Below are 17,673 nucleotides of genomic sequence, written 5' to 3' on the forward strand. Positions count from 1 at the left end.
AAACGACCCGATTCAAACCCAAACCTTGCCAAGGAGGAGGAGGCTGGAGATGTATGTTGAACCCTGGACCGTCAGGAGTTGTCTCTGCACTTGTCTGCACCGTTGTGGACGGCTCTGGAACTCAAAAAGACAATGATGCTTTTGTTTTGAAGCAATTTCTCTTTTGTCCTGTCTTTTACTGTGGCATCTAATCTTTGAAAAGGGAAGATTGTTGAACCGTATGTTTTAGGTTAGAGAAAGAGGATTTTACTTTTCTGTGGAATGATTATGCAATATATTGCATGGATGTATTATTTATGAATGATAAAGAACTTTAAACAGAATGTATGGGACTATCTATTGATGTGACTGACTCTGTACTTTATCTTCCTTTGTATCATTTTGTAAAAAAAACAAAACAACAACAAATAACAAAAACCTATTATGGTTTCCTCCTCTATCTCTAAAGTCAACTTTCTCTGTATCCTAGCTGTGTCGTACACTCTGACAATCCCAGATCTCATCTTCTGGTTGTACCTTCTGTCCTCATGTTGTACTTTTACTGTGCTTGTATTTTGTATGATTTATGTTTTTCTTTGCAAAGAAAACAATATTTTTTATTTACAGACATTTTTGAGATCTATGACGTTGATGTTTTTGTTTGTGGCATCTGTGAAATTTAGTATTCATTGACACTGGCTGTTGGATGAACCGTGACTTCTTTAGCATTTGCTATGAATAAAAGTTACCATGTGAACTTGTTTCAGTGGTGTACACTTGATTGAGAATTTTAATTTAGGCTGTTACTTGAAAGGGTTGAATGCTCTGAGTTTCAGAAAACACATCACAATCCTCTGCTTTCCTCAGACTGTCCATTACTGCAGCTCCTCTTCTTCTCAATCCATCAAAATGTGTTTCTGGATTACTGAATGTAATTATTTAAATCAATTGCATTTCTTCTGAAAATGGGTTTTTAAAATAATTTATGATTATTGATATGACTTATTTGTTCTAAAAAATCAACTTAGCTATGACCCTATCTCTGTAAATTAACCCAGGTCAGATCTGACAACCTTCTTCACTCTTGCAGTCACTTGGGCAAATAATGGAAATTGCTGAATAAGCACTTAAACCATTTGCTAATAACACAATGGTTATTGGCACAGACCCAAAGTCATCACCTCTGACATAATAAGCTTCCCTCTCTGCAGTGCTGGGATACATTGTAGCTCCAGTTCACTTTTTAAGTGCACGTCAAGACCAGATCAGATAACTATTGAACAACCTCAGGAGAAAATGACACACATAGTGTATATAAAAACATTGGAGGCTGAAGTAAAAGAGGCAAGTGGACATTTTCAGCTTGATTGATATGTCCCCTTCCCCCACTACACACGTACGATCACTGGCTAAACCTTAACAGCTTTAGCGAATTACTTCTGTTTAGTTCTGTCTCAACAATAACAGGATCAAATGTCTGCTGACAGTAGTCACTGTAAAAACAATCAGAGACGATAGGACGGCTGATCGCTGCTGGAGACAGGCCAAAGGAAGTTTGACTCTCGGACTAACTAGAATATGGAGGTAAAATATTACTGATGTCTCATGGTTACAACTTACAAACCACTAATTAGTGAGGAACAAAATCCTCCTTGAATCCATTAAAGGCTTTAAAGAGAAAAAGCTCTCGTGAAGTTAAATGTGGTTTCATAAGGGGGATAGTTAGTGGAGATGTGTGCTCTACTGAAGGATCAAGGTTCTCCATGTAGTTTCACTTGATTGTTTGTTTGTGTATGGACATGGAGGAGAGGCTAAAATCTTCTTGCACTGTGGCCCCCAGTCGTCATCTCTGCCAGTCGAGGGAAACTGATCTCCGTCCTTTGTTCATTCATTCATGACGAACCTCTCACATTACACACTCACGGTTCCACTCACACGGTTCCACTCACACGGTTCCACTCACACGGTTCCACTCACACGGTATCTCCTCCTTCTCTTTCTCCTGTTTGAAACTGCTTCTCAAACATAAAATTACCCCTCATCTTTAAAAAACACAGAATGAGCCTTCCAGAGATGAGATTGTGTGCAAGTGCAGGATCAGCATCTCATTAACTGAACACTGCAGTTTTTTTTTTTATGTCTTTAAATTGCGGCCTGCAAAGGGCTGGGATCACAGCATGTTGTGAGGAAACCCAGAGCATCGCTACAAGATGCCAGAATTCTAAATCTATTTTAATCCTAATCTCATCAGTAGAGTTTACTCTGCTCTCTGTTCCCTACATGACCTCTGAAATTAAAATCTGGAGCTTGTAATTTTAAGACTTGCCCAGACGACTGGAAGCAGAGGGAAATATCTTCTTATCTCGCTTTGGCTACACGAAAATAATGTCTTTTTAGTCTCCTCACCACCAGAATGAGTTTGAAATGGTATGTGAAGCATGCACAGTTTTTTTGTCCTTAAACACGTACTGAAACAACCAAAGGGCAAAGAAAGTAAGAAGATATAAACCCTTTTTAATCCCTATTTTTATCGTGTGCTTCTACTGTAAAGCTGGCTTTATATCTCCATGAGGGATTCATCAGTGTTTTTAAGTTTCACACATCACAGCTTCAACAAGATGAGAACGATGACAAAATAATATTCCCCACCACACATATGTAAATAACCCTCACAGCAAAACCTTTGAGAAACTTCCTGTTTTGTGTTTTTGACAGCACAAACTGAAGTCCTTTGTGGAGGAATGTTCATGTTGAGATCCTGGATATCACCAGTGTTTGCGTGAGCGTGAGCGAAAGACTAACCTGGTCTCTCATGTAAAATAGATGAGCTCAGTACGACCGTGTTATTCTAACCCTGCGGGAGAAAGAAAGAGGGATGGAGGGACGGAGAGAAAGGAACAACACATGAATAATTGAGCCCAAATCAGTTTAGTAACCCTCCGTCCCTTCCTACTCTCAGTCTAATGAAGTCAGTGCCGGCAACTGGATTCTCTAACAAACTCCTGCAGTGCATAGACAGAAATACGTGACCTAGGCCATCTAAGAGGAACCAGTTTTTGTGGTGAAAACTTTTGATCATCTCTTCTACATTTTTGGGATTGAAGAGGTTGTTAGACTCACGATCATCATGATACCATGGTGGCCCAGCTGCTAGGGCTAGCTTTTCTGTTTCTCCCTGTTAGCTTGTTCACCTGTGCAACTCATGGTAAGTGTTTTACAGTGTCTTTAGATTCATTTGTATTTTTCTGAGAGGCAGTAAATAAGTGGTTTTATAACAGGATTTGATTGGCTTCAGAGGAATATGTTGTAGTTTTGTTGAACTAATTGAGCATTTGAAGTAGCCTAAAGTATGACACTTGACAATGGAAGCAGGTTTTGGTATTTCAAACTAGTTTCAGAACAATTCATCCTCCAATATTCTTTTCATGTATGTAAATAGATAATAAGCTAAAACCTTTGATAAGATCACTTAAGTTTGTTATCATTATTTATACTGAGGAGAAAATGTTACAGTTAAACAAACCAAACAAAAACATTGTCTCTTTGGAGGCAAAAACGACAACACTGTTTCAAAGTTACTTCACTTTCTGTACAACAAATTTCTTGTTTCTTTTTCAACACATGCACTGATACCGACATATCTCAAACCGACAGTTTTATCAGCGTGGTCAATTTAATGGACCTGCAGAAATTCTGAGCAACAACAATTAAACACTGAAAAGGATTGTGGTATTGATTGTTTGATGTGATGAGTTGTTTCTGATGTAATCATAAACAGTGGAACATTGCCATCAAAGTCATTATTTATTGTTTTAAGCCATTCTGTAAATTTTTCTTACTTACTTACATAAACATTGAATATTGTGACATTTATTTCAACCATATCACCCAAACTTATTTCTGCTGACCGCTTGGTGAAATGGTAACAGAGAAAGAAAACAGCTATGAAAGCAAAGATGGTTTATAGACTGAATATGTCTGGAAAAAATAATTGGACTAATCCCTTATTAAACCATTAGAGTGGGTCTGAAAATTGCTGCGTAATCAACCCTGTAATTGAACACTGACAGGGCACATGACACGACCATCTCCTTTTCCATCACGCACACACACACATTTGGTTGCATGATTGTGTGTCTCCTTTTCCTCCTCCAACAGTGCAGATCAAGTCCAACTGGGAGGTGGTGTATCAGGACATCAGTGTGTATGGCGTGGTGGGAAAAGCGGTGATCCTTGAGTGCGGCACCACCCTACCTGACATGTACATATGGAGCTTCACCAAGCCGGGCACTGAAGCTATTAAAGCTGTGGTGTACGATTTGGGGAAAGGAACAAGGATCCAGAAGCTGGCCGTGACCCTGGGACAGTTGACGGTTATCTCAAACAGTGCAGCAGTGAACATCGAGAAACTGCCTGTGGCTGCACACGGCCTGTTCACCTGCCAGGCCTTCTATGATATAGAACTAGAGCCCAAAGTAGTCTACCACTACGTGCACCTCACTGTCCGAGGTAAGACTTCACTTCTTCAGACAGGGGTGTAGCTAGGACGCAATACCCAACTCTTTTACCCCAATATCACTATTAGTTAGTTATTCCATCTTTTATTAACATATGCATGTATCCAAATATAAAGCTCAACTAATTCTGAAAAAATATTCCAAACATCCATGTCCAACAATCTGATGCCAGTATCTTGGCAAATATTTTTGCTTTCTTCATAAACACATAACATAAAGATTTTTGTTGAGGATCCTTTAAATTTAGGTTTTAGGAATTGTGTCTACAATGTCGATAAGATGTTTTACAGCTAAAAAATAAACCAGGTGGACAAATCAAACATATCTTAGTTATTACTGAACTGCAATATCTATCTCCGAAGGCTCGACTTGAGGTGAGTTAGGAAATCAAAGGAAGATATCAAGAATTCAAAATAATAATGATGACAGAAAGTGTCGAAAGACTGAATGATTCAAGGCAGTGGCCAATCCTTGTCTGGCCTTCTTTACCCAAGACCACACAATATAATAGATCAAAAGATTTCCCAACTAAACTGCATTTATCTACACACAAGTTTAACTGACTATCTTACTTCAGCCACTTGTCGGCCATTTTGGATTTTACAAGTAACTCCATCCTTGAGTAACAAAACCAAAACAACTCTGAACAAAAAGTGTAAACATCCAAGACAGATCAAAACTTTCTTCCTCTGTCAGCTTGTAGTCCAACAGGCTACAGTAGAAAAGTTAACATCTAACATGATCTGGCTGGATACACAGCTAAATAAATACACGATACAAATACATTTACCAATACATTTACTGGATTATGTTAATCTAATCACACCTCCATGTTGTGTGTCATTGTCGGGAATTCAGTTCCAGTCAGTAAGCCTTACCTCCTGATGAGTGATGTGTCACCAGTGGAAGGATCAACCATGTGGATGCGCTGCAATCTGGAAAACGGGACAGGACCGATCCGGTATGTGTGGCAACACGAAACCCGCACAGGCAACATATCCACCTTTGCACAGGGAAACACCAGCTTGATCAACGTGACCGACGTCAACCGAAACCACACTGGCTGGTTCCGCTGTGTGGCCAGCAACAACGTCAACAGCGAGAGCTCGAACCGGCTATGGCTAGACACCATTTGTGAGTGTTCTTTGGATGCTTTGGGGTTTGCTTACTTCACAAAATACTTGTATACCAAGCTTTTAAAAACACAGCATGTTATGTTCATAAGTAATATAAATAGACCACTGAGCAAATTTTTTCTCTTATGTAAGAGGCAGATATTTTTCTAGGAGTAGGTGAAGACCAAAAACAGAGCGAAAAGAAAGTGATGCCTGATGTTTATTCACCAGGTTTATGCACAACTCCAAATGTTGAATTGTAGAAAAAGACCAGGTTGAAGTTGCTCACCCATATCTTACATGTCTGTGTCCATCATTAATGTGTCGTGCTCATATCTTTTCTCCTCAGTTGGCCCAGACATTCCTAATATAGACGTGACTCCGTACAGTATGACAGAGCGGGGATACTCAGCCCTGGAGAGAGAGACTGTTGCTTTACTCTGTCAAGCCCAGTCCAACCCGGCCAGTCAGTACGTCTGGTTCTACAACAACTCCCAGGTCTACACCGGGCCGCAGTTAACCATCACCAAGATCCTCCGCATGCACACTGGCGACTACGCCTGCTTGGCACAGAACACGTACCTTAACACCCGCTCCAGAAAAACCATCAGCCTGACTGTCTACTGTGAGTCTGATATCTAATGCTGTCCATGCTGTCAATGCTTTGACTCCACTTCTGATCTCTCTACACAGTCCTAACCTGTATTCTTCTGTCTTGGTACTGCAAATGGCAAGGAGTGTAAAAGAGTAATGACACCTATCCTGTTAACCAGACACCTCCTTTGCTCCCTCTGTTTTAAACATTCACCTTCGTCAATTCTCTTATTTCAAGCTCTGTTCTCACAAGTTTTCCAAACACTCCCAAATATCTTGCAAAACACACACTCGTACACCTACACAACAAACGCGCTACAGAGTGTGGAGGTACTGCAGACCTATTCTCCTGATCGGGCCGTCTGGGATGTTGACGGGATTCTCTGTCAGGTACCTCGCTGTGATGTCACAGCGATGGCAAGCGCTGGTTGGCTAGAAAGCCGGTGCTTGCCATTTTTCTCTAATGTTTGATTTTTGCTGAGTTTCTGCTGTTCTGTCAGTTACTCAGATGATGTATCTGATTTAATACATCACCCAAGAGATACAGAGTACATTGCCTATTCAAATGCATCTTTCACAACAGAAAAGACAAGCTATGAATTGAAAAGCCCATTGCTCTTCTATAATTGTGGTTCATACCAAATATCCCAACTTCTTTAGTCCCACTTCCCCTTTCTATGGCCCCGATGACCTCATGCATCCCCCACTTTGCACATCACTAGCCTGTCATGCTGCACTTTATCTCCACAGACCCGCCCGATGGCTCCCCCTCCTGTTCTGTGCAGCCGGCTCTGAATCACACCTCTCTGAGACTACTCTGCTCCTGGCCCGGTGGTTTCCCCTCCGCCTCCCTCCACTGGAGCAAAGACCTGAAACGACTGGGACAGGAGGAGGCAGACACAAGGCAGCAACCAAATCCACTAACCAACACTGCCATCTTGCTGCGAGCTGAAGGCCTGACTTCCAACAACAGCCTGTTTTCATGCATGGGTTCCCACCCAGCTCTCAAGCAGTCGATAGCCTGCAACATGCGCACATGTAAGAAACACAGAGGAAAAGTGACAAGTTGTTCTTTTTAAAGCTCCCTGATCACCAAACCTGTGACAACTCTCAACTCTTTTCCTCCATCAGATGTTCCCCCTGCAGAGCCAGTGTGTTTTGCCTATGTGACCAACAACAAGCAGTATCTGATGCTATCCTGCTCCTGGGATGGAGGGGCTCCAAAGGCCTTGGTGTGGTGGGAGGGCCCAGGTGATCAAGGCAAAGGCGGAGAAGAGAACTCAAACATCCTGATCCTTCGCTATGGCACCGCTCGCAGCGAGAAGCCCTACACCTGCCATGCTAAACATCCTCTCCTGGTCCAAGCCAAGACCTGCAGGCTCACACTGGGTCAGTAAAGATTGTGAATATCACCTCACAACAAATGGGAGACATGTCTTGATCATTAATTCATTTAATATTCACTTGTCACATGCAGAGGCTCCTGTGTTGCTGACACAGCGCAGGGTTGTGTCTGTGTATGAGGGGAGTGATGTGCAGCTCACCTGCAACCTGAGAGCCAACTATCTCCCGGTCAGTGAAATCACCTGGTTCAACAATCAGGGTGTGGACACCCACGACACCTCCAAGTACAAACTCCTGCGAACATCTGCATGGGCCAATCTGACTGTGAGAGACACGGATGAGACTGGAGACAGTGGCGAGTACAGATGCACCACCTCCAACGCAGTGGGAGGAACTGACATCAATGTCACTTTAGTGGTCAAGAGTAAGAAATCCTTATATTTGTCAATCGATCACTTCACCACAAAGTTTGACATTCTGGGAAATGCACTTATCTAGTATCTGCTGTCTTCTGGGAAGTTAGAGCGATAAGCTTAGTTTAGCATAAAGGATGGTATTAGACATGAGGAAGACTGGCATACAAACCTTGATTGTACCAATGGCAAGTTGTGGTATGAGACTAATGATTGGCGAGGAGGAGAAACTGCGCCCAACCAAGAAAATAGACTGATTACACTATTACCAACCGTAAAAACACAATTTGATGTTTTTTTATCGGATTACACAAATCATATTTAATATGCTAATGTGCTTTAAAGGAGCTGGTAGGTTGATTTGTTTGGAAGGAGCTAGGCTGCTCAGCCTTTATGGTAAACTAAGCTAACCAGCTACTATCAGCTTCAAATCCACTGCACAGACATTATCAATCACTCTTCTAATCCAAATCTTAGGATAAACTTCAAAAAGCTTATTTCCCAAAAAGGTAAAGAGCTTACAGTGAAGGTTTGAATCTGAGCACTGTCTGTCACAATCCAGCTGTATTCACACACATAAAAGCTCATAAAGGTTTAAACTTTTATGTTTGACTTGATGGTGGTGCTATAATAAAGACAAGGACACCAAAGTCCATTCAATAATGATGTTGGCTGCTATCTGTCTAATGTATATTGTGACAGACCATATCAACATGCACAAACGGACAGGTCATACAGAAGTGCGTATTTCTGTTTGGTAATGTTTTTGTTCTTCTTCAGGGCACCCCATGCCACCCAATGCAACCCTTATCAATGCGATGTACAACAGCCGTCAGCGTATCGAGGTGGAGCTGGAGTGGCAGGTGCAGAGTGAGGAACCAGGAGGGTGGACGGGTTTTCTCCTGGAGCACAGATGGGTGTCAGAGCGACCCGGGAGGAGAGGCAGCAGCAACGGCTCCAAAGACGAAGCCGCGGACAGGATTGGTTCACCAGCCTGGTACCGTAACTTCATCCAGGACCCCGATGTCAGAAGTCACACAGTAATAAGACTAACTCCCACCACCACCTACCAGTTCCGTGTCACACCTGTCAACCATCGCACCATTGGACACCCATCGGCACCAAAGACTCCAGGTATAGTACGTAAACATAGTGAGAAAAATGTAGCGAACTGAGCAAAGACAGGTGCCGTAGTTGGGGATTCCTTTACAGATCAATGATAAACAAAATTATGCTCTGATTGCTGTTACTTTGATGACAGTCTAACCTTTTTTGTTTTCTTTTTTGTGTTATCCACGTAGGTGAAAGACTCATACACAAACAAAAAAGCACACTAACACAATCTTGACCGCCTCACTCCCTCTTTACCTACTTCCTTAACTTTCCTCAAACTGGCCGTGTGTGCTTCTTCCTGTAATTGCTTTGTGGAAATTGTACCATGTATAGAAGGATCTGATTAATTCAGGCCAAATGATTATTTAGGATGCAGAAAGGCTTGTAAGTCAGGTTTAGGGTGGGATAGGTCAGTGGTTTTCAACCCTATCGAGACTGGCTTGGCTTTTGTGGAGCGGTCATGTCTTCATCTTTAAATTCAGTCCATCAACCAGGCCAAGTAAGGCTGCGTCAAAACCATAGAGAATAAAACTGACCATCGGTCACTCAAAGCTTGAGCGGATGTAAAATTTCCAAACAATTGTGAATTAAGTGCATTTTGTGCCACAAGACAAACAGACAAGGGTTGAGAACCACTTGGAGCTGAAATGTGATAAACCAAACACACGTTATGTGCGTTATATCTGAGGTGTACTGTTTTGCAATGTGTAGCTGTGATGTGTTGCAGCGGAGCCAAGCTCCAACATGTACCCTGCTGTGATTGGATCAGCTATCGGCGGAATGCTCTTTGCAGCCCTCCTCACGGCTCTGCTGCTCGTGTACCTAATCCGCAACCGCAACAACAATCCTCGTGAGTCCTGCACACAAACACCAGCATCCTAATGGCTTCTATAATGAAGCATTTGTCCCTTAATGTGGCATTGATCTTCTGTGTTTTTCTTCTCCAACAGGGCTTCATGATATGCTGTTTGGCTTGTGAGTAACTGTGTATCTGTCTGGGTGCTGTATGGATATTAAGCATATTGTATTGGTGTTGACAGCTTACTATGTGTAGACATGCTGTTATAAGTGTTTGTTTCTGTGTGTACAGGCAGCACAGCCAGTCGAGGGAAAACATCAACTTCCCAGAGGATGACGTTGTTGGCGGGTCGGAGGGAGGAATAGAGGAGATTGGTGGATTTTCCAGTCCAGGTAGATGAACCCCCATCCAACACACATTCATATAAATGCCAGGCCCCCCCTCCACTCATTTAGACAAAGAGATTTAAGTAATTTGTCGGCTTTAGAAAGACTTTTTCCCTTGTCCCTTTACAGCTCATGGGCCTACAACTGCCAGAGATTAAAACAAAAGGCCCAAGACCTTCTCCACCTTTGTAATAATTTAAAGACTTTTAATGAATGTGATTTGGACTTTAATATTTTTTCCAAAACTTTGAAAGTGAAATATTACTGTTTGGGTAGGTAGCTAGCCAGGTAATGTGGCCATGGCTTAAAAGGAGTGAGAGATGCTAGATTCGCAATTAACACGCACAGAGTAGCTTTAATCAGCCAAACAATGGAATGAGTGTACGTTTGTTACGCACAACCTTTAATAAAGAATCAATCTTTTAGCTGTCCACTATTTCAGAGTGAAGTAAGTCATCCTGTCATCTCATCAGCGTTTATCAGAAATCTGATTTGAACAAATAACCGTAGCACTTGTCTCCCTGATGCTAAACGTTGATGCTGGTCTCTTCCAGGTCCAACCATGGCTTTACCCCGGGCGTCTTCACCCCTCACCACCTCGCCCAGGAGTGCCGCCCCCTCTGCTAGCCAAGGCCCTCCCCCCGGAGACGATAACGAACCTGTCAGCGTCACCATCACCGTCAACGCCACGGGCTCATAATCATTTATCACATACTTGAGATTTTTTTTTGTTGATGGTTAGTTTGAGACTTATCTGATCTCCACTAGAATAACATGACTTCATATATCTGTCACTCCAACAATTGGTCAAACCATCATTTGAAGCATCAATTATTTTCTGCATTAAAAAATAAATATACTGCATAGCAAACAGAAATGTCCTGCACGAGGTGAACAACTTCTGCTGCTTCCTTATTTAACAATTTCACACTGGGGCTTTTATATTCACATGGATCAATTTTGAGATCATCACACATTTATCCTTAAAATGATTCTATACTTTGTCACTGGCCGTGCTCATTGTGCACATTTATCATTTATCACAGAACCTTTAGTGTACAGAAGCTCATTGTTTAATAATTTATTCAAGACTTTGGACTGTATCATGTCCAACATAACCAGAACATCTTAGTCTTCTCAAAGGCAGAGCATGGAAAGACAGACAGACACCCCTGTGCATCCACCCACAGCTTCTTCTCCAAAACAAGTGAAATCTGGCTAATATGACATTATACTTCTACAAGAAAACAAGTATGACTTAAAGACACGAGCAGGACAAGTTTAAAAAAAAAAGACACAACAGCTAAATATGTACAGGTTCTCTGTAACGTCCATGGCAGTTTGTTTGTAGTCACCATACACTGTGAGGCTGACGCTTCTCATGTGAGTAAAATCTTCTGAGTGCTTATGATGTCACCGAGCTTCTGTTTTATCTTCACAAAGAGTCGTTTAAACTCCAGACCGTCGCCCTGGAAAGACACAGACACACGTCAAACTGGTAATAACACGTACTGGGGTGTTGTATTGTTGATGCTAGGTAACAACCAAACAAACTTTTTCAAACAGGACGTAGCTGTGTCTTCACTGAATCTTTTCTGAGTTTTTTTGTGGTTTGATAGCACATTTGTGTCTCAAACTTTATTATGGTATTGGTGAATTCACATTAAAAACACTTTGAAATGCTAAAAACCAACCTTAGACAGCCTGAAGTCCAGCAGCACTCTATTATTCATCTCTAGCAAATGGACTTTGAAGATGAGTTTGTTATTTCGCTTGTCGAGTGTGCTCACCGTCACCTGAGGAGCAGAGAGAGGTTCATTAAACTGTGTTCGAAGGTTCCAAGCAGCTGTAGGATGCTTGTGTGTGTTAATATTGGTCCCAACTGAAACAGATATTCTGCTTGTGTGGTGCACAAGGTGTTTTTTTACTCAATTTCAAAGCATGTAATGATTCTACAAATATCTAAATCCTGTGAGGGCAGATGTACCTGCTTGGTGCAGGTGAGTTTGAAGCCAAGCGCCAGGCTTTCGCAGGCCTCTTTCAGGGCAGATAATGAGGCGTCGGCATTCACAGCGGTGAAGAAACGCGTCATTCTCCGCACTAATCTCTGCCAAGGAGACTACACAATAAAAATAAGACAAGTAGTTAAGGCATGAAATAATTGGGGAAAATAAGATCCGAGCCCGTGTTGTTGACACAGATCATCACATGTGTTGTAAAACAAAATACAAACTGATATAGCACTGAGCATGTGATTTACCTGACTGGCTCCCGGTGTGCCCAGTAGCTGACTTCCCAGCAACATGTGCTCCGGCTTGGTCGGCTGGGAGAAGCTGACTTGTCCGTCGGCCTGACTGATTAACAACATGGCTTCCCAGCCGCCTGCTGCGAGATCAGGCTGAGAGCTGGAAAACTGCATCCTGTCATCACTGCAGAGGGAGGAATGTGGTGTTGAGATGATGCAAACAAAAGTAAATACAACCTTGAGTTAAGATTTTTTTTTTGTGTAAGCTCCTGACCTATTGGTTCTGGATTTGAGTCCCACATCTGTTCGAAGAAGTTTTTTCCCTCCTGAACTCAGAGAAGCTGGCGGGTGCTTCACACCTGCAGAGAACCACACACAGAAATCAGGCGATTGAACAACAAGCTTCAAATTCAGTGGATTCTGTTTGTCCTGGTACTAAAACTTGCCTTGTGTAAACCAGCGATCTTTCATTATGTCTGTGATGGTGATGCGTGCATCTGGACTCACCAGCATTAATTTGGACAACAAACCTGTGCAGAGCGGTTACATGTTAATTAAATTAAGTTCAAAGATTAAAAAAACTAAAAAGTAGTATTTACAAGATTTACTTACTAAGTGGCATTGGTTGTATTTTCTTCCAAGGAGATAGATAAGTTTTCTTTTGAACCCAGTCTGAAAACTCTTGACAGCTCTCAGAGGGCTGGTCCCATGGTAACTCTAACAAAGAAGCAACGTAAAGAGAGCGACAAAACTTATTTCACAGCCACAAAAATCGTCATTCTGTAGTTTGGTAAATAAATATAATTTACCAAAAGATTTTGATAGTTTGACAATATCTGTGACTACCAAATTGAAACTAGTTCAGTTGAGTCAAAGCGAATATCGTCAAATTTGAGGAAATTCCCTTGAGGGAAGAACAGGATGGACAGATGGATGAATGTGTCTGTAACCTTCCCGGTATCGAGGTTCTTACTATTGGAGCACATACGTGTATTGGGTATGATACTGTGCCCAGCCCCTGTAAACAAAGACTTTGTGGTTTTACCTCCAGCCAGCATTGCAGTGAGGACTATCCCACAGGCCCAAATATCCGCGGGCTGAGCTTTGTACTCTGGTCGGCTGAGAAGCTCCGGGGCCACGTAGGGAAGCGTCCCACAGAGTCGATTTAGAGGACGCTCTCGTCCTTTGAATCGAAACATGGTGGCCAGACCAAAGTCGGTCAGCTTCAGGTTATCTAAAGGTAAAAAAGAGCAGCAGATGATTGTAATAATACATTTTTTGTAAGTTATTTCTATGTAATGTGATTAGGGTTGCAAAGGGGCGGAAAGTTTCCGGTAAATTTCGTAGATTAAACGCTGAGCAATAAAAACATAATTGAAAACTCTATTTTAAAGATGTATGGAATGCAGCACACGCTGCATGTTCAATTTCAACCCTCCACTGTGTATTCTTCCATCACATGCACAGATAACTCCCAGCATCCTTCACACTACAGCAGAGTTATTGCTGTAGTGTGCAGGACTATAGTCAGGTAAGTTTCGATAATATAACTGGGGAAAATATATTAGCATGCTTATTGAGGATTGTTCATCTGTTCATCTAGCCTATTTCCATTCATTTATCCATCAATTGTAAAATATGTTTACAGACGATTCCAATTGTTTGGCTAACTATTTATATCTCTGGCATTGCATTAGGGTTTTTTTACAAACTTTTTTCTCATCTTATTCTACAGAACAATGCCACGTGCACTATCTCATGTGTGGAGGCATTTCACCCCATCTAATGTAGAAGGAAAGGCTGTGTACTGTGGTGGCAATTTTACCATTTGGGCATTGATTTATGGAACGAACAACTTTAGTGGGTTGTAAAACATTGATAAGAGATCTTTGAATACAGATGTTTCACTCAAGGGGCCTGAGACAGAGCAGAAGACAGGATACTGATCACCTATTTCTAATGATTAAAGAGGTTAATCGATAACATGTGTTCCTCTCCAGGAGGAGCTTGGAAATGTAGAAAAAGTGCTGTGTGTCCTGTATGTCATTGCTCATTGTATGAAATCTTTGCCATGGTTTTGTACGATGATGCCCATCTGCAGATGCCTATCTGCAGATGTAGAATTAAACTTCCAGAAAGAACAATTGCAATGACTTGTGCTTGACTATTAAGAAATTTCCATGACAGTACATTAGAAAATACTGTGCAAAGACCTATGTTAAGAATGACACAACGATGCAGAAGCATATAGTCAAGTGCCCAAAGTTTCCTCAGGGCTCAAATCAGCCTATAACAAAACCAAATGTTTATATTTATGTCTGTATATGACAAGGTAAATACAGTTAGTATAAATTTCCCACAACATTTCCAGTTTATTCCCGTTAATTCCCGTATATTCCCGTTTATTCCCGTTAATTCTCATGGAAAGTTTCCAACTTTGAAAATTCCAGGAATTTTGCAACCCTAAATGTGATGTAATATTTCTCAATGTGTAGACATTGTTTCCTCACCTTTGTCATCCAGCAAGATGTTCTCTGGCTTTATGTCTCTGTGGGTGATGCCAATATTGTGGAGGTACTCCTGCAGGGGGATGACTGTGAGTTTAATAACAGCAGAACCATGCAGGAGATCACATCATGGCACAGATTTGTTTCACTCACCACAGCTGCCATTAGCTGCTGGAAAAACCTATGAGCGTCGTTCTCTGCCATCCCCACGTCAGGCTCTACAGTGAGAGCAGGAGGACATTTCAATAACATGAATCAATCAGAGCATTAATAGATATCAGCAAAAGACTGGTGATCAGGCTGATATTGTTTATGAAGCATTGCCTTTCAAATATCCACTGCGTCGTTTTTATATTTGGGTTATGTGCATTTATTATAATATGAAGAAAAGAAAGGCAACTATTGTATGTGTGCAACAAATTTTAGATTAAATCAGCTCAAAGAAAAAAAGTGACTATATAATTAGTTGGGAGTCAGGTATGAGAATAAATAGATATTATATGTAGCTTTATAATCTTGTGATTCTTTGCATTATCTGTTATGTTTAAAGAGAAGACTTCAGTCTATCAGAGATTTGGCCACACCTAAATGAAAGTAGTCCTATGTTTGACCCCATCTGTCTCACCGATTCGGTCGAACAGCTCGCCTCCGGTGCAGTACTCCAGGAAGAGGTAGACCGTGGGCCCTTCCTTCCGATGGCCAAAGAACCGCACAATGTTGGGGTGGTTGAGGATCTACCAAACACCAGTAAATAGCGTGAAGTGCACACACAGTTTGCATAAAAAGGTGCTTTCAGCCAATGTTTCTAGCTTAAATTAACTCATTTTAAAAGTTGAATGAATTTTTTTAAAGCTCTTTAACCACTTAAGAAACACAGTAACTGGTCAACACGCATTACATGTTCACACTAGGGATGCACCGATCCGATATTTGTATCGGTATCGGTACCGATATTGAAGAAATGTCTAGATCGGGTATCGGTGACAATGGGCCGATCCATATCGGCTGATCTATTCAGTGTAATTCTATGCTGTGCGCTGTGAGTGACGTCATACGCAAGCAACACGCCGTGCGGAGCCGACAGTGTCCGGCGTTATTAAACTCCCAGTAACCACTGACTGCACTGACCTACCTTATGGACGCACACCTCCTTCTTGACATTTTCAGCGCACTCTTTAGCCTGAGAGGTATCGATCACCTTCACTGCAACCGCCTCCTCCGTCTGCCGGTTCACCAGCAGCTTCACTCTGAGACGCAGGAACACAAAGAGACAAGACGGGTTCCATCACACAGGACCAGGCGGAAAAGGAGACAGATAAAGGCAGCGGTGGAGAGTTAAAGTTACCTTTGATTGAACAGGGTGAGTGAGTGTAAGCAGCTCAATTTGTTAACTGACTAACTAAACTGTGTATTTTTTTATGTCCACCGAGGAAGGGTATGTTTGCACCCCCTCTGTTTGGTTGTCTGTGAGCAGGATTACGCAAAAACTACAAAACAGATTTCCACATACGTGGGCCAAGGAAGAATCTTTTCAATTTTGTGAGGGTCCAGATAAAAAGCCAGATCCAGGAAATTATTTTCACTTTCTTAAAACAAGATAGCAATAGAGCGTTATTTGACATTTTAACAGATTTTTGAGGGAATAACTGATTGATCTGGATGAAAAACTTTGTGATTGATATTGTTTTATTGCACAAACATGGTTTTAGGTAAACAAAATCAGTGTTGTGTTAGATAAAATGCACATATTCTCACATTAATTTGTGAATATATATTATCTTTGACCCTTCAGAATAGCCTGCAGCAAACTGACATCTTACTTTGCTGCTTCTTCACCTTGACAACTCTGCGGAAGTAAGATGGTCCAGGGATTTATTTATGTAATAATCCTACACATCAAATAAAACACATTGACTCTATCTATGTGCTGCTATGAACAGTTGAAGAGTAAATAATGTTGTTAGTGATTTTAACAGAAGAGGATTCATACTCTCCGTAGGCTCCTTCTCCCAGTGTCTGCACCAGGTCCCAGTCCTGCACAAAAGGCACCGCCATGCTACAAACACAAACACACACTCATGTATTTTCCTCATATTTCACCTCCTGCGGACTTGTCAGCTTAATAGAAATTCACCGTTTGATCAGTCAATGCGTTGAATGTCACGGACGAATCCACTCAGAGTTAGATAACCCACTCACCTGTCGTGTCAGACGAACTTTCTCATGAGTCTGAGGCAGCGACTCTCAAGAATCTGCCACAAATTTGGCGCCTTGTTTTTCCCCCCTGATGATGACTTCCGACATCTTCGACACTTCCGGTTGTTCCTCTTCTTCTCTGAGGTTTAACGGCCGCTGCCCACCTCAGCGTCCCTCTACCGCCACCGAAAGGTGACTCATACTCAGACAGGTTTTTCCCACATTCACTTATTCATTTTGTTGCAACGAAATCTTTAAATAACGGGAAAAAAGTATCTAGAATACACAAATACAAAAGTTAATTAATAAAAAAAAATTTTTTAATTAAAGCCCTCAAAAAGCCAATTCATTTGCCTGATAATAATAATAATAAATAATAATAAATAATAATAATAATCCTTACAATTTCAATAGGGCATCACTGTCTGTCAGTGCCTGTCAGTGCTTGGACCCTTATTATAATAA

The 17,673-nt window shown here is 41.6% G+C and overlaps 2 protein-coding genes across 2 annotated transcripts; one reads left to right on the forward strand and one right to left on the reverse strand.

Annotated features, from left to right (window-relative positions):
* The first annotated feature begins 3,114 nt into the window (after positions 1 to 3,114).
* On the forward strand, positions 3,115 to 11,118 carry LOC133019619 (V-set and immunoglobulin domain-containing protein 10-like 2). The gene is made up of 12 exons (XM_061086157.1): positions 3,115 to 3,187; positions 4,108 to 4,488; positions 5,355 to 5,630; positions 5,961 to 6,236; positions 6,956 to 7,243; positions 7,337 to 7,594; positions 7,683 to 7,973; positions 8,743 to 9,096; positions 9,803 to 9,925; positions 10,026 to 10,050; positions 10,166 to 10,266; positions 10,815 to 11,118. The coding sequence occupies exons 1-12, from the start codon at positions 3,115 to 3,117 to the stop codon at positions 10,958 to 10,960; spliced, it is 2,592 nt and encodes an 863-aa protein (XP_060942140.1). The 3' UTR covers positions 10,961 to 11,118.
* Positions 11,119 to 11,337: 219 nt separating this feature from the next.
* chek1 (checkpoint kinase 1) lies at positions 11,338 to 17,281 on the reverse strand. The gene is made up of 14 exons (XM_061086261.1): positions 17,212 to 17,281; positions 17,003 to 17,068; positions 16,145 to 16,259; positions 15,638 to 15,746; positions 15,166 to 15,230; positions 15,016 to 15,085; positions 13,551 to 13,739; positions 13,118 to 13,222; positions 12,952 to 13,035; positions 12,780 to 12,864; positions 12,521 to 12,689; positions 12,248 to 12,379; positions 11,955 to 12,056; positions 11,338 to 11,729 (listed from the first exon to the last, which is right to left on the reverse strand). The coding sequence occupies exons 2-14, from the start codon at positions 17,065 to 17,067 to the stop codon at positions 11,640 to 11,642; spliced, it is 1,380 nt and encodes a 459-aa protein (XP_060942244.1). The 5' UTR covers position 17,068; positions 17,212 to 17,281; the 3' UTR covers positions 11,338 to 11,639.
* Positions 17,282 to 17,673: the final 392 nt, after the last annotated feature.

The sequence above is a fragment of the Limanda limanda genome, chromosome 14, assembly GCF_963576545.1.
Source record: "Limanda limanda chromosome 14, fLimLim1.1, whole genome shotgun sequence".
In the NCBI taxonomy this organism is placed as follows: Eukaryota; Metazoa; Chordata; class Actinopteri; order Pleuronectiformes; family Pleuronectidae; genus Limanda; species Limanda limanda.